Raw genomic sequence first — 19,487 nt, 5'->3', positions numbered from 1 at the left:
TTGTAGCATGCCTAATACCTATTGAAAAACAGCTTACTAACATCTCTGACATAAAAAAAAGGATTTTTATGGAAATAAATTTCAAAGTGACAAGAAAAAACTTAATGGGAAAAAATGTAATTTATAGATCCTAGGACAAGAAGTGCTACCTCAGATTAAAGATGATCAAATTTAAAACTGAAATCTTAAAAGAAAATAAATTTGGGGCTGGGGATGTGGCTCAAGCGGTAGCGCGCTCGCCTGGCATGCGTGCGGCCCAGGTACGATCCTCAGCACCACATACAAACAAAGATGTTGTGTCCGACGAGAACTAAAAAATAAATATTAAAAAAAAAAAGAAATTCATGGGAATACTCCTTTTCAAAATGCTCTAAACTTGTTCCTTTTTGGCATGCAAATATGTTCATTCCCAACTTGTAACTCCTTTCCTATAAGAAACAAATGTTTCTGAGCCAGAGCCCAATTAAACCTGGCTTTGTAATTTTAAGTGAACCAATGCATGGCAAATGATGAAAAGAGACTCTCAAAGATTAATGGAGATTAATGGTAAAGGCAGATCGGCCCCTACATACTTGTATGATTCCTTCCAAACTATTTTAGACTGAATATTAGAAAGTTATACTTAAGCATTACATTGTTTTAGTTCAGTTCAGCTCATGTTCTTGCTATAAAAATCATGTACTTGTTCAAATTTATTATCAATATATCAGTCAGCTTCCATCACTATAACAAACTACCTGAGATAATTAACTTAAGGTTTATTTTGCTCACAGTTTTAGAGGCTGCATTCTAAGATCAGGAGGACTCACTGCTTTAGGCCTCTGGTGGCATGCTGGATAGCAATAGGAGGGAACACTTAGGGGAACAAATTGCTTACTTCATAGCCAGGAAGCAAATAAAGAAAAAGGAAGGGCCTTAATCCTTTTCAAAAGCACACCCTAATGAGCTAAAGACCTCCCAATAGGCCCCAGCTCCTAATAGCACTACCCTGAGTACCAAGGCTTTAACACCTTTGGAGGACATTCAACATCCAAACTATAGCAAGCAGCATATACCAGAACTGATCATCTCTCTTAAAAAAGGTCAATACAGGGGTGGTGATATATAGTTGGTAGAGTGCTTGCCTTGCATGCCCAAGGCCCTAGGTTCGATCCCCAGCCCACCAAAAAAAAAAAAAAAAAATGTCAAAGCTTTTTATTTTCTTGTGAAAAATGAGCTTGCTATAATTTCTTGAGTTTGTCAACTCCTTTCAGACAATAAATACTCCCAGTTTCACCCACACTAATTCAAAGGCCATTAAAAAAAAAGGGAATGGATGGTGGTGCCATCTACCAAAATAAATAACTACTGAAAAGAACTAGATAGGAGAATGGGAACAGGATAAGAGAGAGAAGACTAGATTTGGATATGCTGCAGTGAGGTGTTTGGGTGAATTGCTAGAGGGACAATTGTACTTTGAACTTGGAGAGAAAAATCTAAGCTGACACATCAACTTGGGAATCATTACTGAATCCATGGTTAACTGCAACCTGGGCAACTGAAAAGTGGTCTAGGATGAGGCCTGGAATAGGAGGAGGAGGAGGAGGATGGGCCACTAACTGTGCGGCAAAAGGAGCCCTGATGATCTTCACAAGTGGGAGAGGGTAAAGAAGAGAATAAAAGGAGATCACAGATTCTCTTTCAAGATACAGCTGTAGGACTGGGTTGTGGCTCAGCGGTGGAGCGCTTGCCTAGCACCAATGAGGCACTGGGTTCGATTCTCAGCACCACATTAAAAAAATAAAAATAAAAATTAGGTATTGTGTCCATCTACAACTAAAAAATTTAAAAAAAAATAAATAAAAGTATTGTGTCCATCCATAACTAAAAAATAATTTAAAAAAAAGATACAGCTGCAAATGAGAAGAGAGAGAGAAGGAACTGAGGAGGGTATAGGGAAGGTTACTGTTATCTTTCCTGTTTTTATCAATGTGAGCGTGTTTACATACTAGTGAGGGAGACACAGGAACGGATGGAAATGTGACAAATGCAAGAGAGAGGGGATGAGATCCTGAGCACAGGAAGAGGAGGAAGGAGAGACAGTTCCCCCTGGTAACCAGAGGGAGGCCCAAAGTGCAGGTCTCAATACAAAAGATGAAGGGTTTTTGTAAAGAACAAGAGGGAAAAACCACATGCTAAAGATGGTGAGAAGGCAGTGACAGGATGGACATCCATATACTTCCTTCCAACAGTCACCCACTTGTATAGAGACTGCCCATGTCAGGGACGCAATTATGAACTATGGAGTGGACTCTTTCTCTCTGTGAAGCTCCCTGAAGAGGACAGCCTGTGATCTTGGCCTAAGGGGCACTGGCTCCACCCTAGGTCATGAGGCCATGTGAAAAGAACTGCCTCAGCAGTTTTAGTTATTAGTCTTAAAAGTCTTTAGTCACTGAGGAGCAGCACTTTCCACATGACTCTCAAGACACCAGGTGGCTTCCAGGATGGCCCAGCTAGATATTGCTGCATTCTTTGAACAAATAAATTGACTTGCCAAATAAATTTGTATATGAATAAATTTTTTTAAACTTCAAGGACACACAGATGTTCTGCCTTACTGGAATAAGCAATGTGGAGCAGTTAATTTTTCTATGTAATAATGGGCCAGTGACACATAACCAAGGCGTGAAACTTGTCTTTCAAAGCAGAAAAACAACTCTTTGGTTTTTTTCAAAGGACCAAACAGTTCATACCTCAAATGGATGCTGCCTCAAGATTTCCTTTTGATGACCCTGGATTTCTATTTTTGTGTCTTGCTAAATGCAGCAGGTGAGGAATAAAAGTGCCACCTTCCCCAGTGGATGTATAAGATGTGAGAAGGGATCTGAATGGCAAGGAGGGGACCTAGGTCCACGCTCAACACTGCTAACATCTTGTGTGACTATTTGCAATTTTGGACACACAAGCCTCAACTTTTTCACCTATAAAATGAAGGTTACCAATGCTGTCTACCACACAGGATCATTGTGAGAGTACAGTGAGTTGAGGTTAAAAGTGGCTTGTAGAGATGAAAGAAGTATGCATGTTGAAGGTGTATTTAGCACACAAATGAACTTTGCCAGATTATTATTTTTTTGTTATGAAGCATTGTTACCACTATTTTACATTTTCACAACATCTTGCTTCAGAATAGGATAACTGCCTTAATGAAATAAGCAGAGTATACATACAGCTTTACTTCAACAAACAAACAGTGAGGTATAAGAGTTTAACTGATATTCTTAAAAGTCAAAGTACGTGCTAGATACAAAGTTTAGATCATCTTTCCTCTCAGTTTGATATTTTTTTATGAAAAAAGCTGGACAATTTGTAGGACTGGGGATGTGGCTCAAGCGGTTGCACGCTCGCCTGGCATGCGTGCCGCCTAGGTTCGATCCTCAGCACCACATACAAACAAAGACGTTGTGTCTGCCGAAAACTAAAAAATAAATATTAAAAAAAAATCTGGATAATGTGTAATTTCAGCAACTAAAATTTTCATTGACTGTTCAACTCTACTGAAAATACTAAACATACAGAAATAACTGGGTTTAAATTACTCTCATTCCCACAACAGACCTCCTGAATTTGTCTCTGAATTTGTATTTCTGTCCAAAAAAGAAAATGGAGATTATTTTCTTTAGTATCACAGTCACTGCTACTTCAGTAACAAGATCTTCGAAGACTCTGAGATGAAGACTCAGTGAGTCTCTCCTAGTAGTGACTAAAACAATTGTGCCAACCCACCAGTTCTCAGTGCTGAAAGCTGATAAAAATGATGGACTAGGGGAGGATACACAACCTGTGCCTAAGTGCTTCCATTTGAAATAACAAGTAAACCTAAGCCAGAGTGAACAAAAATATCAAATCAAACACGATACTCAAGTAAGGTAAGCCAAAGAGTATTAGAAAACAATTTAAAATTATGGATGATAGGAGATGGGAAAAAATTAAATATGAATTTTACAATAGGATAGAGTTTTTGAAGGGAGACAGGTAGTTTAATAACTTTATTAGGAACAGCAGAGATCTTTCTCACACAAAGAACTGAATCAACAATAAAATCGAAGAAACTAAGTCATTGAGACAAACAGATCCTTCCAAGATCTATATGGGTTTTACTTAACACATCAGTCATGCAAAAAGTATTTGCCCAGGTACTCAAAAGACACAAAAACATCTTGGAGACAAGAATTTGTGTACTTTTTATAGCAGAAAGGACAACACAGAGTCCTCCTGACACATTTAACCTTTGTATAAGCAAGGCACGGTCCTTTTCAGAGCCCAAGGCTCTCCACTTGCAGCTCCTGGACTCCAGGCCAGCTCCCCAGCCACCAGAACTGGTGTTCTGGTCCTGGTTTGAACCTCTGCATAAGAATTCAGAGTTCAGCTTCCCTAACAACTTAATGTTCCTTTGTTGTTTTTAAATACAAACCCAAAGGTCTGCTCTGTTCTGATGCAGCAGAAAAGCTAAAGGTTAGACTGCCAGTCCTCTCTGCATATGAAAACAGCCATGTGTGGAGGTGGATGTTTAATTGTTCTTCTTACTCATGAGATGTTCCATTCTAGCTAAGTCTCATGTCCATCCATATGCCAGGCTGACCTGCCTGCTACTGTTTCCACAATGGCCGCAGATCTGTGGCATGCCTCAGAGCCCAACTTCAATCCCTCACTAGGTTAGACTCATTGCATGAAGGGCAGCTCCTCAGCAGTGGAAGAGGCAGAGTAGCTCAGAGCTTACTGTACCTTTCCTTTTCTCTCTCTTTTATCCACCTTCCTGAAAGCATAGCCTCCTGAAACTTGTGCCCTTGTGTGTACCAGGGAACTGCAGGCCTGAACTTATTACACCCCTCCACAGTTGGGTGTAATCTCCTCAATTTAGCTATACAATGATATGATTTTTGATGTGTAGCCCAGTATTTGCCGTTGTTGTTTTAATTTTTTTTTTTAGCTGTAGATAGACACCTTTATTTTATTTATTTGTTTTTCATGTGGTGCTGAGAATCGAACACAGTGCCTCACACATGCTAAGCGAGCACTCTACCACTGAGCCACAACCCCAGCCCTGGAAGCAATGTTTTAGAGTATATAATTTATGGATCCAGTGGCCCCAGATATTCCCAGGAGTGACGGGCCTGAGAGTTACCCTGGGGGATGGAGCTTTCTAAGGATTGAGAGAATTCTAAGTCATCGTTCTCCTTGTTTTTACCTTGCTGTGTGGCAACCAGTGAGATGAGGACAGCTACATGTATGCCCTGTGATCACCTGTCATGGACTCCTCAGGGAGGAGCCAGCAGAGTACCTGCTATGGATCGTATTTCTCTCACTTTGTTGCACTTTCTTGCTTCCAGGCCCCTCACAGGAGCACTCACAAATCACAGCTATTCTTTAATTTTATTGGCTGCAAAGCAGCAGCATAAAAATTTCAACTGTCACTTGTTTGTAGCTTTAGTTACACGGTGAGTATTTGACTTTAAGATAAATGGCCTGTTTAACAATTTAAAAATATTTTCAAATAGCTTCAACAAAGACAGGTAAGAAGACCTGGCTAAAGATTCTGGAGGAAAGAAAACCTGACTCTTCAACCTAGTAAATATTAATGAGTTCTGAATTTTCACAAAAAGCTTGTAGACTTCCTCCTAAGGAATGTTAAACCTCCTTGCTACTATGCCTCCTATTTAGATATAAATAAATACAACTTCCTATTAAAGGTGTATATTTTAAAAAGCAGGTCATAGTCAAGATCAGGACAGCTTAAGAACACCTTTGCAGCTGCCAAACTGTGGGTGCTCCTGCAGCCACTAGACAGGAGTCCCCCAAAACTCAGCATTCCCACTAAGTCACTTTTCTTCATTGGTATCTACTCAAGACAAGGGAGAAACATAAAAGCTTCTATGCTAGAAGATTCATTCATGTTAATTTGGAAGAGAAAAAAAGAATGACCTAAGAGAATAAATAGGAATAATGATAATCTCCAAGGTGAACAGTCAAATACTCACCATGTAACTAAAGCTACAAACATGTGACAATTGAAATTTTTATGCTGCTGCTTTGCAGCCAATAAAAAATTTTATGGATGCTCTGGGAATCCAATGTTTACTCTTCTGGACCACAAGGATCTATGTTGCAAGAGAGAAATGCTCCAGAATTTAGAAAGTATACACTTACCCCACAGGTCATGACACCAAACCAGCCTGTCAGACAGCATGCAAAGGGACTGTAGCATCCCTAGACTAGTTCTCTATCTCCCAGTATAAATCTCCCTTACTAAGAGATGCCTCTTTGGCAAATGCGGATGTACAATCTTCTCTGAGTAAACAGCATTTTTATTACATGTAAAATGTGCCATGTAAGTGCAAGATGAGATGGTAAGGAAATGGAAGAACTTATTTCTGTAACGTTGCAATATTCAATCACATCTCTCTAGAAATAGTGCTTGTGCCTCTGTCAAAGTAGTTCTTTCTGCACACTCTTCCTCCTAGGGAGGTTCTTCCTCCATGCCATGGAATACAAAGGGTATACACATGGATTTCCAGCAAGTTTCCCCTCTCTTCCTTCTCGCTCAGGGTTCAAGCAGATTTCCTCATACACAAGCAGGGGATAGACAGTTAGTGACCCTGTGGCTGAGATCTGCAGCTCCTCTTCTATAGAAATTCTGCAGCAAAAGCACCTTTCACATGTTGACCCAAGGAAAGTAGCATTTTACAGTAGCAAACAGTAAAATGCATGTCCCTAAATAGTGCTGTGGAAATAATTGGTAAGTATTTGAATTTGATTGAAGTTAAATAATCAAATTAAATAAGTTGACTTAAACAATGAATTGTTTAGCAAAATATGACATGTGTCCAGAAAAGTCCTAAGTGTACAGTTTGATGGATTTTTATGAATTAAACTCAAGTTTGGAATCACCACCCAAATCTAGAAACCAAACAATATTGGCATTCAAAAGGCCCTTTGGATTCCACTCTCAATCATCACCTCAAATGTAACTACTCTATTACCCCAAATCAATTTGTCTGCTGTTGAAATTTATATAGTGGAGTAAAAAAACTATATCCTTTTGTATCCAGTTTCTTTCCTTCAACATTATGCTTGAGGGACTCAGTGGTGCATAGAACAACCATTTGTCTTTCTTTCTTTCTGGCCTTTTCTTTTTTTCTATAGTATTCCTTTGTGTAATATGTTATTTTATAAGCTGGGCATTTGGTTGCTATTTCCAATTTGGGGCCATTACAGTTAATGCTGCTAAAGTACTCACACATGTCAGTACACATCTGTAATAACTTCTGTTGGGCATATACCTAATAGGAAAGACAGGACAGAATGGACACAAGGACAGTCAAATAAACAGTGGTGGCAAAACTGACCCACATGTATTCGTATCCAGTCACTTGATTTATAACAAAGGGCCAATGTAGTGCAGTGGGGGGAAGATAATGTTTTCAAATAAATAGTATTGAAGTAATTAATTTAATATTTATGTTAAAAGGATATCTGGACCCCTATCTCACACCAAGCATAAAAATAAAAACCAGATATACTGTAGATATAAATGTGAACAGCAAAGCAATAAAGGCTGTAAAAGTTAATAAATGAATACATTCATGGTCTTAAGTAGAGATTTCTTAAACAGGACACAAAGTAATAACCATAGGGGAAATATTGATAAACTGGACTTCACTAAAATTAAAAATTGTTACTCATTGAAAGATGCCCTTTAAGACAATGGAAAGGCAAGTACCATGCCAGCAGAAGACATTTTCATATCTATACCACACAAAAGGCATATCCAGAAGATGTAAAGAAGTGATACAAGGAAATTTTTTAAAAACCCAATTTTTTAAATGAGCAAAAAGACTTGAACAAGCATTTTTATGAAAGAGAACATCCAAAGGGCCCAGAAACACATGAATAGGTGCTCAACATCACTAGTCATCAGGGAAACTCAGCTTAAAAGCCACAATAAGGAACAATTAATCACACAGCCATCACAATGGTTACAATAAAAAACAAAGCAAAACAATAAAACCACTGACAATACCAAATATGTACATTCAGAGCAATTAGAATTCACATAACTTGGTGGGTATATAAATTGGTTTAACTAGTTAGGAAAATTGCTTAATCATATCTACTAAAGCTGAACATACACAAATCCTATGACATAGCAGTTCTATTTCTAATAGTATTTTTTAATGTATAGAATATTATTCATGAAGATATACAAAAACTAGAGACAGCAGTGAAAGAATATACAAACATTTTTCAACAAACCACAAAATACTCCCAAGATAAACACATCCTTAAAACTGGCATTTCATCAGGGATTCTATTAGCTCCAATATGAAAACATCTGAATGATTCTATTGGCATTTAAAATATAAACTGCTAGCATGGATTGATAGGAATAAAAATCAAAGCAACTCACTTTATTTTTCTTCAAGAATAAATACTAAACTGCACAACAATTTGAAAAATTACATCTACTATGCCCACAGGATACCAGAGTTTAGAAGAAGATGGAAAAAAAAAGGCAGCAGAAAACCATATGGGGAGAGTCATAGGGCTTGTACTTCTAATGGTAGCTGCAAACAAGGTCACTTATCCCTCTGTGGCCACACTAATTGGTCAAAAGCAACAGAGGCTTCATCAGCAATGCTAAGAAAAAAGAAAAACTGCCTACCCCTTCCTGGGCATTTTCAATTCATAAAGCTGACACCTGCTACCTATCAATCTCTCACCAGATAGACAGGGCTCATGCCAATTTACCACTATATTATTTGGTTAGCTCTTGATCTCTACTACTTATAAACAAAGTTTTCAGAGTATATGCATGCACAAGGCAGCATGTGTATGCATGCAGCTATCTATAGCAAAAAATAAATCCACAAAAATAGCTATCTGTAAGACCACATCTTGTTCTATTAATACACACATACTGCAGTATTACATAACAATTTTTTCCAATTCTGTTATGCTAATATGCAAATAAATGAATTCAACCATAGCTAGGAGCTAAATGTACTAATCAGGATGGCCTTGTGTATCTCTAACTACAAAAGAATTTTACATGGTTTCACTCCGTTTTTCAAATCCCATGAATCTACATTATTAATCACTTTTAAACTCAGCTCCTTAATTTCTGGGATGTTAACACTTGCAATTTCCAACTCCAAAAAGACACATGAATACTAACTCCACAGTAATGTGCTATATTATATTATTCTATAATTATTAGACAATTCCAAAACAATAAGATAGATGCCATTAGAAGAAATCTACCTGAAAAAAGTAAAATGTTACTCACTATTACCTTCTTTACCTTCTACAACCCTAGAATGTATACAACTATAAATCAACTTTATGTTAATAAAGAAACAAAATGGAAAATGAGACCCTAAAAAGGGTTTATAATCTATCAAAGGAGAATGGAAAGGAAAAAGTCAAAGTCCTGATTTGTGGAGCAGACAGAAACCTGGGGCATGGCTGACAAGACCATGGCTATGGCTTCATATTATTAGGTTCATGTTGGTTTCACCCCAAGATTCAGCCACAAGAAGCCAAATTCATCTAATTAGAAATTAGTCTTCTAGTTTAGGATTGGTAGAAATTTCTAAGATTAAGGAGCCAGAATGGCTTGGGCAAAGAGGAGAAAAAAAACAAATAAAGTCAAAAATACATTTCAGAAGCTGAAATAGAAGAGAGTGATAGACCAATAAAAAACATGGGCTTTCAGACAGACAGATTTTGTCCAAATGTTGGCTTTGCCTCTTAGAAGCTCTGTGACCTTGCTTGGAAATTCTCAAAACTTGTGGAATGGGTTTCCAGTCTATAAAAGGAATGATAATGTCTCCTTGCAGGTTCTGGTGAGAGGTGACTAAAACAATAAGTACAAAATATTTCTGCGTGTCTCTTCTTCACCCGATCCTTGCATTGCAACAAAGGGCAGAATTTCAAATAGCATATGACAAAATGTGCTAAGGGATTAGAGATGTCACTTCAGCCACTCTTATGTATCAGCACTTTGGATTCCTTTTTCTTTTTTATTATTAATTCTACAGCACTAACAATGAATACCCGTTGGCAATCCAATGTTAGTGACAATAAAAGTTTAGGTAATTTAGTTCCTTAAAAATTAAAAAACAAAACTCAGCAAAACCTATACTTGTCACTTAAAGAAACTGAATACCAGCAAAGAGATTAAGTGTTGTAAAAAACAAAAATAACACGTTCTTGCCATACTCTTCAATTTTGATATATAATACACAAATCAAAAGAAATTTTCAAAGGTCCACTTTTATTTTAGGAGCACAAAATGGGCAAACCACTTAACACCTTGTAGAACAATAATTCTAGAACCAACCAAACTCCTGGATTCAACTTTAAATAAAGTTATTTCCTTTCCTTTGATTGTTTTCAAAATTACTCATATGAAATAAATTTTTCCTTTGAAGTACAGAGCCCAGAGAGTTTTATATTCCAAACAAAATCAGTTGGAGTTGAGTCTAAATAATATCTTCATCAACCTCATTAAATGAGTTGGCATTCATTTCTACTTATTCATTCATTCACACACTTATTCAACAAATGCATATTTAAAAATATGCCTTCCACAAGACATTAAACTAGATGTTTTCATAAACTCAAGGTGAATAAAGATGCAGTTGTCTATGAAGCAAAGGAAAACAGGGCAGCAGAAAGATAAAGGAGTTATGTCTGGAAGACAGAAAAAGAAACACTTTATTTTAATTGAGAGGTGATTAACCAAGGAAGACCTTAAACATGGCTAGAAGGGGAAAAAAAGCATTCCAAGTTTAGAAAAGAGAGCTAGGAATATAAAGGCTAAGTTTCAGCATAGAAAACAGTCTCATGGGGATCCAGCATGTGTAGTAATGGAGACTGTAAAAAGAAGATTATAGTGACTATATTATTTATCATCCAAACTGGGGCACCTTTGAGAATGAAAGGAAGCACTATTAATAATTTTGTCATGACCAGAGATGTAAATCTGAATTTTCCTGGTCAAATCACTACTCTCTGGTCATGTAGTTGGGGCTATTTACATATGTGTGCCATTGTATTGAAGTATCAGACTCAAAAATGCACCTCAACAAATCATCCTTGAGAGCATCTATGGAATATATCTGGGAAATGTCTCTTAGCACATTCTGCATATTTCAAAAGACGAAACTTCCAAAATGGGAGTAAGAGTGCTAGTGATCTCCAACTCAAATGAAACTAAGAGAGTCTGCTCTTCTCAGGATGCTCTCTAAAGTGAAGCTAAAGATCAGAAAAATATATTAAATAATGCTTGTTGGGTGGTGATTACATGCCACACACTGATCACACATTGTCTTATTTAATCTTAACAATGCTATGAGATGGGGTTTTAGTCTACCATTTTAGAGTTGGGTAACTAGACACACAGTCTTTAGTATCTTGACCAAGGCTACACAGAAAAGATGAAGGGGAGCCAGAATCTAATTCAAGCAGCTAACTCCAAACCCTCTGTTCTTCCCTCCACTATTCTGCCTCCTGAACAATGCAGACATGCAACATGCTGGTTATAGTCCTCCACCGCAGGGACAGCCAAGCCAAGATAATTAGCTAGAATATGCTTTACTTAACTGACCCTACCATGTGAACAAGCATTAGTGGCCAGAGAGAACCCAGCTGCCTGTCCTGCTCTGCCATTCTGGAATGCACAGGTGCCAAGTATCCTGCCAGCAGGCTGAACCATTCTCACCACTGTCAATGAATTATTCAGATATGAAGAAAATAAGTATGACTAAAACTTATTTGGTGACTCTGACTTGAGTTTACATCATGACTGACACCTCTATGCCAAGCACAACCCTCCTGGTTCAGCATTATATTATTAACAGAAAAAAGTTGGCAAGGGCTTGCAAACAGTTTCAGATCTAGTGGCCCACTGGTAAAAATATTTGAATCCCACTAATGAAGAACAAAAAGGAATCTAAACTAACCTAAAGGTCTAATAAATGAGTAAATAGTGGCATACCAAAATTAGTATTAATAAGGAATAGAGCAACTATTTTTGGACAATATGTAAAAAGTCTGAAGAGAAACTATGAAACTATGAACATTCATATTTCACTTATATCTGCATTTAGGCTGTAAACAACATGCCCTGTTTTCTTGAATACTGAGGCAATTACAACTTAAGCATAAAAAAAAATAATAATAATCTAGTTTAGGCCCCTTGCAGAGCACACAAAACTATAAAAGGAAGTGAACTGATTCTGGCAGAGAACATTCTAAGAAAATAACTAAAGTAGCCAATATCAGCAATTAATAAAACAAACAATTTCCTGTCGGCTGTCTTTACGGATCTGGTGAAAAACAATGCAAATCAAATGCAATCCTTTTGGGGGAGAAGTTGGAAAAGAGAGAAGGGAAAAGCAAAAAGGGCAGATTATTTTGCATATGAAAATTAATATACTGTGATTATTTTTGAAAACTGAACTCTTGAGTTGTGACAAAAGCTTTTTGAGTGGTTTTAAAACAAGCAACCATGCCCTGATCTTTCAACAGTTATCTTATGTGGTCTGAAATGCATCAGTACAAAGTCAAGTGGACAGGTGCCAATCAGCCATTAGATTTTTCTGATCTAAACAATCCATTAGGATCTGCCTATCTATCCAGAAAAATTCACTTTGTGATCCAGCTACTTGTTGTTTAAGATTTACAACATGCCCACAAACAACTGTCTGTTTCTCCCATTCAAAAGAATTTGAGTCTAATGCACATATTTTTAAGATTCAATTTAAAAAATGGTCATGGAAGGCTTGATATCTGTGCAGAACTAGTAAACACAGGCAAGTTTTGTATGCAAACAGTGTACTTAATACATGGGCTAATATAATACACCTACATAAGTCTTCATTATTTCTTTGAATGTGTATAATAGATGGGAAAAGTCTGCTTGTTTCTGTATTGGGGAATCCCAGCATCAAGACATATGTATGTATGTTGGTAAAAAGATTGTAGGAGTGTTTCTTCTTCACAATATGATACTATGATAATGGCAATAATGATATTAAGAAAAGCAAGAGCTGCCACCTTGAACAAGGTCAAACCTTTGGCTCTGTGAAGGTGGATGGCCTAGTCAAGCAGCAACAACAGGTGACAAAACAGCTGCCTGGCTATATTATCTGTCAACTTCTTCTGCCAGCAGAAAGAGATTATTTTCCCTCTCCAACGGCCTGTACATTTAAAGGAGAAAACCAAATAGGGTATTCCAAACCACCAGTGCTCCCTCACTTAACATAGAAAATTTAAACAGCAAGTGCAAGGTGGAGGGCATTGGAGCACAGTCTATTCAAGGGAGGATTGGCAACCAGCTCCAGCACCTTAGATGTGTGGTTAACCTCCCTGAACTCTGGTTTCTTCTAGCCTCTGTGGTTGGTGCAGGACCAACTCAGAGAATTATGGTAAGCACTTTTCACATGTTTTACATGTAGTCAGTATTTAATAAATGGTCACTAGCATTACTGTGTCTAAATACCCAAATAATGCAATGGCTGCATTTCCTATGTAGTGAAAAAGACAAGTTCAATTGTTGCCATTGCCTGGTGATATGGGAAGGGAAGACTAAAAAGAGACCTTGGGGAGGGGGTTTAGGTGGTGAAACTGCTCTGTATTTTTATTGTGGTGTGGGGATTAGGTGATTTTATGTGTTTCTAGAAGCTCACAGAGCTTGACATCATGAGCTGAGTGTGGTGGCACACACCTGTAATTCCAGCAGCTCCGGAGGCTGAGGAGAGAGGATCTTAAATTCAAAGTCGGCCTCAGGTTAATGAGACCCTGTCTCAAAATAAAAACTGTTTAAAAAAGGGCTGGGTATGTGGTTCAGTGGTAAAGCGACCCTGGGTTCAATCCCTATTACCAAGAAAAAAAAAAAAAAAGAACATTAAAAATTGACAACACAAATCTTACTGTATGTAATGATATCATGTTTTAAAAAGGATCACCCAAAATATTTAATTAGTTCTGATTAAAATAAAACATCCAAACTAACATTTCAACTTCATTTTTTTCCTGAAGTTAAAAAGAAATCTAAGCCCTAAAATGCTACTTCGTACTTTTAGATCAAGTTCTCTAATTAAAGGATAGAGCTATTTGTAAAAAATGGATGCCATCTGAACAATTAACCAAATTAACTGTCTCAAAATAAAGCATAGATTGTATTGAATAGTGTGATGAAGTGAATTATGGAAAGAGAAAATGAAAGTGATGTTTGCGTTTACTAGATTACTTAAGACGCCAAATGTAATGGCTTCTTCCCTAAAAATCCAGTAATGGGCCTTTGTAAGTCATCTTAAAAGTCTATTGTTACTTTCAATAAGCTAAAGAAATGTTTTTTAAAAGTCTGATGATGATTTCCATGACTTATTTATCATCTCAAGCTATTTGTGAAAGGTTCCACAAGGCTGCTCACTCTGAATTTTCATCAACACTGTTACCATAACTAAAGAGCTGTTTTAGTATAGCTCTGCGCATCAATCTTGGCAGAAAATGGAGTTTTACAACAATTTCTTACTCAATGCCATATTTACAAAACAGATGAAGAACCAAAGAAATTATTTTAAATGAGAAATATAATTCTGATCAGCCTAAAGTGTATTTCTGCATATGTCCTATGTGTTAGCAATAATTCCCTTTCTTTGCCTACTGTTTATCACATTTAGGCTCTGATTTAGGAATCCACAGCTAATAAAGATAGAAGCTAGCTAGCAAAGGAGCATGAGCCAGATGTTTCAACTCATACAACCCCCGAAATACCAGCCTCTGTTCTTTTGCTCCCTGCTATTCCCCTGTCCCCAATTACCACCTTGTTTACTAATCTACTCCCACCTCTACTCATAAACCACCTGACTGCATTCACTCTTTAAAATCCTTTAGAAAGAACACAAGGAAACCAAGGAAAGATGTCATTATTGCTTTTTTAACATGGGTTTCTATTCAAGTTTTTGTTATTTCTTAACAAAAGTGAAATATAATTTCTGCCACTCAAGTGACAAAAGTATCTGTGCAGTATTCACTTTGTGAAATATGTTAAAAAGACTTTCATATTCCATTAAGGTATTGTTGTGATGCTGTATGCTATGTCTTTAGAAAATACCACACTAAATTCCTAAAATCTTGATACTTCAAGACACTAATTCAAGGCGAAACATACCAACTAGTAACCTATTTGAACATAGTATTCTCTTTCTTATATTCTAAACTCAAATCAACTTTCAACATTACTTTTGTAATTTTCAAGTGGCTAAGAAAATGCAAGTTGAAAAGAAAGATGAGAAAAGGTGTCTATCAAGTCATCTTAGGAGGTACAAGATAATGAACCATATACAAGACTGGTATATCCAAAAACCACCTGTTTCAGAAATTAATGAAACTTAGGAGGGAAAAAACACATGTATTTCCTTATTATTCCTCCATTGAAACAGTCAGCAATTTATTGAGCATCTATTATGTTCCTGGCACTGTGTATCCAGACACATGATGGTGAACAAGAAGCCAACTGCCTTCATTAGAAAAAAAGAAAAATGAAAATTACCTTTGCAAGTTTCAGAACTCAATATAAGTATCAATATAACTATCATTTTCAAAGCCAGTGATTTCTGAACAATTAATCATTTCCCCCCAAGTGTTTCTACAGCTTTAATGAAGAAATTATATCTACTGACAAGTTCTCAATTCCACATATCACAAATATTGACAAACCATCCTTCTTCCTTATCTCCCATGAGTGTAAAATTAAAACAGATGCTGCTGTCATTCATCAAGTTATAGTCTTGTGGTTTTTAAATATTTTTTAGTTGTTGATGGACCTTATTTTATTCATTTATTTATATGTGGTGCCAAGAATCGAACCCAGTACCTCACACATGCAAGGCAAGAGCTCTACCACTGAGGCACAACCCAGCCCCTCATTAAGTTATATTCTGAATCCCACTACAGACACTAATAAACTGATTTTAAGTGCAAAAGCAGGCCAGCAAAATAGAGGGAGAGGCTGCTAAAATTTTCACCTCAAATTTCCTTAACACCACAATGCAAAATCACCACAAATATTTGATAAGGAAAAAAAAGAATTGTCATGTATCTGTCAATAGGTTTGATTATCTTGTACAGTTGAAAGCAACTTTCATGGAAACAAACTACATAGTAAAAGAAAATACATGTCACTAAAAGCTACATATGCAGCAAAAAGACATGGTATTTTAAACTTTTTAGTTTAAAGGTTAGCTGCAGGTAGTTAGCACACTTGATCTTTAAGCCCTTCAACTGTGCCCTTACCCAGACATAAACTGTACAAACATGACAAAGCGAAATGCAGTTTCACAACTGCCTCTTACATAGAGTAGCAAGGTGGTATATTTCACTAGAAGATTACTGCAGAAGTTGATAACACCAGTGGACATTTTTAGAGCACTTGAAGATTTCTGTAGGTCCCATTGAATTTCAAACACCACCAGTCCAACTCTCTTCACTGGGGCACATTCTAACCTCTCTCCCACGGGTTATCAGCCACAGGAAGGGTGGGTGCAACCCTGTCAATGTGCCTTGCTGCTCACTGTCCCGATAACCCCTTGATTTTGAGAAAGCAACATTCTCATATTTGCTCCAAACTTGAGCAAGCCTACTGGGCTAGTCTTGCCTAAGACTCTGCTCTTCTTAGCTCATCAACTATTTTTTTTTCTACTGTACTTCATGTCACGAGACTCACTTTTACATTGCAGACTAAAATGTAATATCAGAAGGAAACCACCAACAAACTCCTAATATTACTTCTTGAGTTTAAACCCACAATGCAATTGTTGGCTTTCTTCTGCTAAATAAAAGTGTGCAAAAGCTATCAAAACCAAGCAAACTGTCCAAAAGAACTTCCACAGATCTGGAGGCCTGCCTACTGCAGCGAGCAAAAGATTAAATCGTGCGGAACTGTAATCTCTCAGAGCTTTAGAGCCTAAGAAAGCGGAAATCTGCATTTATGTTCAGAAACCTACTCCATTTCTCCCTGTGATTATGTGAGGGGAGATTTTGCACTCTCCAAGTATAACCATTGGCAAGAGGCAACTAACTGTAATACAGATCACAAAAAGCCTATTAAACACTCTCTGTGCATTGGCTAGGATTTTTAAGAAGATGTTTTCACACAACCCCTGTCTTTAAAATACAACAGCAATCTTACAGGGAGTCTGTCACCAGCCTAGGCTTCCACTGAAAAGCCTGCCCTGCCCAGGCAGGTACAAGGCCCTCATTCCAAGCCAATCCTGGGAGAGGTGACAGCCCCAAGTTGCGCTGGGGATGTATGAGCACAGCTCCCCCGCACATTCGGGATCACCTCTCCGTTCTTTCCAAATGCCATCTGCATCCAATCCCTGTTCAACCACTCCAAACACCCGTGCATCATGATTCCTGTTAGCAGTTGGCTCCCCTTCAATCCCCTTCCTCCACCACTCCCGCCCGAGGAGAAGGGAGAGACAGACCCCAAGGAAGGCTGCGGGTGGGCAATGAGCGCCCTTCTCCCACCTACCTTGATGATGCTGCTCCGGCGGGGCAGGCCGCCCTGCTTGCTCTCCCGGGTGTGGGGACAGGAGGCCGGGCTGGGGGTCGGGGCGAGAGCGACGCCGCGGGGTCCCCTGGCAGGGCTGGCCCGGGCTTCCTCTCCGGACACGCCGAGGCTGCAGTCTCCGTTGGAAACCCCGCCGCTGTCATAGCGCGCCCGCCCGTGGCCGAGGAGACCTCCCCCGCCGCCACAGCCTTCCCCTGCTCCGGCTTTCAGGGCGCCCTTGGCGCCGAGGGCCGGGCCCGGGGAGGTGGGCAGGGCCCCGCCGGCGGCGCCCCCCCGGCCGCACTCCGCCATGGGCGCCCCGCGACCCGCCTGCACAAAGCCGCGTCCCCGCGTCCTCGCGTCCCCGCCGCCGCCTCGGGCCGCCGCGCGCGGCCCCTCCTCCTCGCCTCCTCCCGCCGCCGCTGCTGCCGCCGCCGCCTCGGCCGCTTCTTCCGCTTTTCTTTTCTTTCTTTTTTCTTTTTTTTCCCTTTTCTTTCTTTTTTTCTGCCTTTTCTTTTATCTTTTAATGTAGATGTGCTGTTTGTTTCGAGCTCGCCTCACGCACTGTTAAAGTCGTGGCGGCAGAATTATCGGGAGATTCCTGCAGGGGCGAGGCGAGAGAGAGAGACAAGTCAGCTCGGGCGGCGGCGGAGCCCCGGCTCCCGGCACCTGGGGAAGGAAAACACGCCCCGACACACGCGCCGCTGCGGGCGCCAAAAATAACCCGCGCGGGCCGGGCGCCCACCCTGGGGCAGCCCGGCGCCCACCTCAGCGGCTCGGGGCGCTCACCCCGAAGTAACCCGGCGTCCACGTCAGGGGCTCGAGGCGCTCTACCTCGGGGCACCCACCAGGGGATGTAGCACCCACCACGAGGGATAAGGGCGCCCACCCCGGGACCCAGGGACCCAGGCACCCGCCTCCGGCGCGGGGCTAGGGGACTCCCGCAGGCTCCCCGACGCTCTCTGGCCATGCGGAGGCGTCTCTTGAGGGTCTCGCGGCCCGGGGTGGGCGGCGGAGACGCCAGGGGCTCTCCAGCCCCGACTCCCCAGAGGCTGCCGCGTGCGGAGCCCCGTCACGTCCCCTCAGGGTCCCCGCAGAGGCCCGCCGCGCCGGCGGGAAGCGCACCGCGGGCCAGGGCGGCCGGGCCGCAACGGTAGCGGTGCGACCCGATGGGCAGCTCCTGGCAGGGGTGGCCCGGGCCCACCCACCCCTTCTCAAGGCTGTCTCCTCCCCAGCTTGGCACTGCCCCCTACAGGCCGCGAGTTCTTTTCCCTGCCGCCCCCTGACCCACCGCGAGCTGCCTGGGCTCAGCTCGAGGTCGCCGTCGCGGCTGCTGTCGCCACGGCCAGTCATCGGGCCAGGAGTACCTCGAGGCCGAGCGGACGGCAGCCGCGGGTCGTGGATACCCCCACCCCCCCGCCGCTGCAACCGCCAATCACCCGCCCGAAGTCCGGAGGGGCAACCACAGCGCAGGCGGAGAGCAAAAGTCCTGGGGCTCAGGGACTCGGCCGCTGTGCGCACACGAACTCGTGTCCTTCCCACCCAACTCGGGAAAAAGCCAACCGGACTCTCCCCCTTGGGCTTCCCCAGTGGATCAGACCCTTTTCACATACTGAAACCGATTCTTTTCGGTTCCCTTGGGCTCCGGAACTGTGAATTGATTCAACTGGTTGCAAGGATGCTGGCGTTGGGGTGACCAGGGGGATGGCTGGCAGGATTTGAGGGGCAGAAGACATCGCAGAGCCTATTCCCTGCTGTCGGAGTCACCCCACAGAGGTTTATCACAGTCATCCTTTCCTCCAAAGTCCTTCCTGATCTTGCCCCTGGGGATGCCTCCTGATTTAGGAGTCCCACCCTAAATCAGGCTCGGTGTTTGGGACCGGAT

At 40.6% G+C, this 19,487-nt stretch overlaps 1 protein-coding gene across 1 annotated transcript in view; it reads right to left on the bottom strand.

Annotated features, from left to right (window-relative positions):
* Plcl2 (phospholipase C like 2) overlaps window positions 1-17,951 on the bottom strand; it is a 183,553-nt gene extending 165,602 nt beyond the window's left edge. The window contains exon 1 of the mRNA XM_046452872.2: window positions 17,585-17,951. Within this exon, the coding sequence (XP_046308828.1) occupies window positions 17,585-17,914 (330 nt within the window). The 5' untranslated portion in view covers window positions 17,915-17,951. The remainder of the gene's footprint in view (window positions 1-17,584) is intronic.
* Window positions 17,952-19,487: the final 1,536 nt, after the last annotated feature.

Source organism: Marmota monax, unplaced genomic scaffold (genome assembly GCF_021218885.2).
Source record: "Marmota monax isolate L192 unplaced genomic scaffold, Marmota_monax_Labrador192_F-V1.1 WCK01_AAM20220418_F8-fsc00042, whole genome shotgun sequence".
Classification (NCBI taxonomy): domain Eukaryota; kingdom Metazoa; phylum Chordata; class Mammalia; order Rodentia; family Sciuridae; genus Marmota; species Marmota monax.
This window is presented reverse-complemented; position numbering and strand designations above follow the sequence as displayed.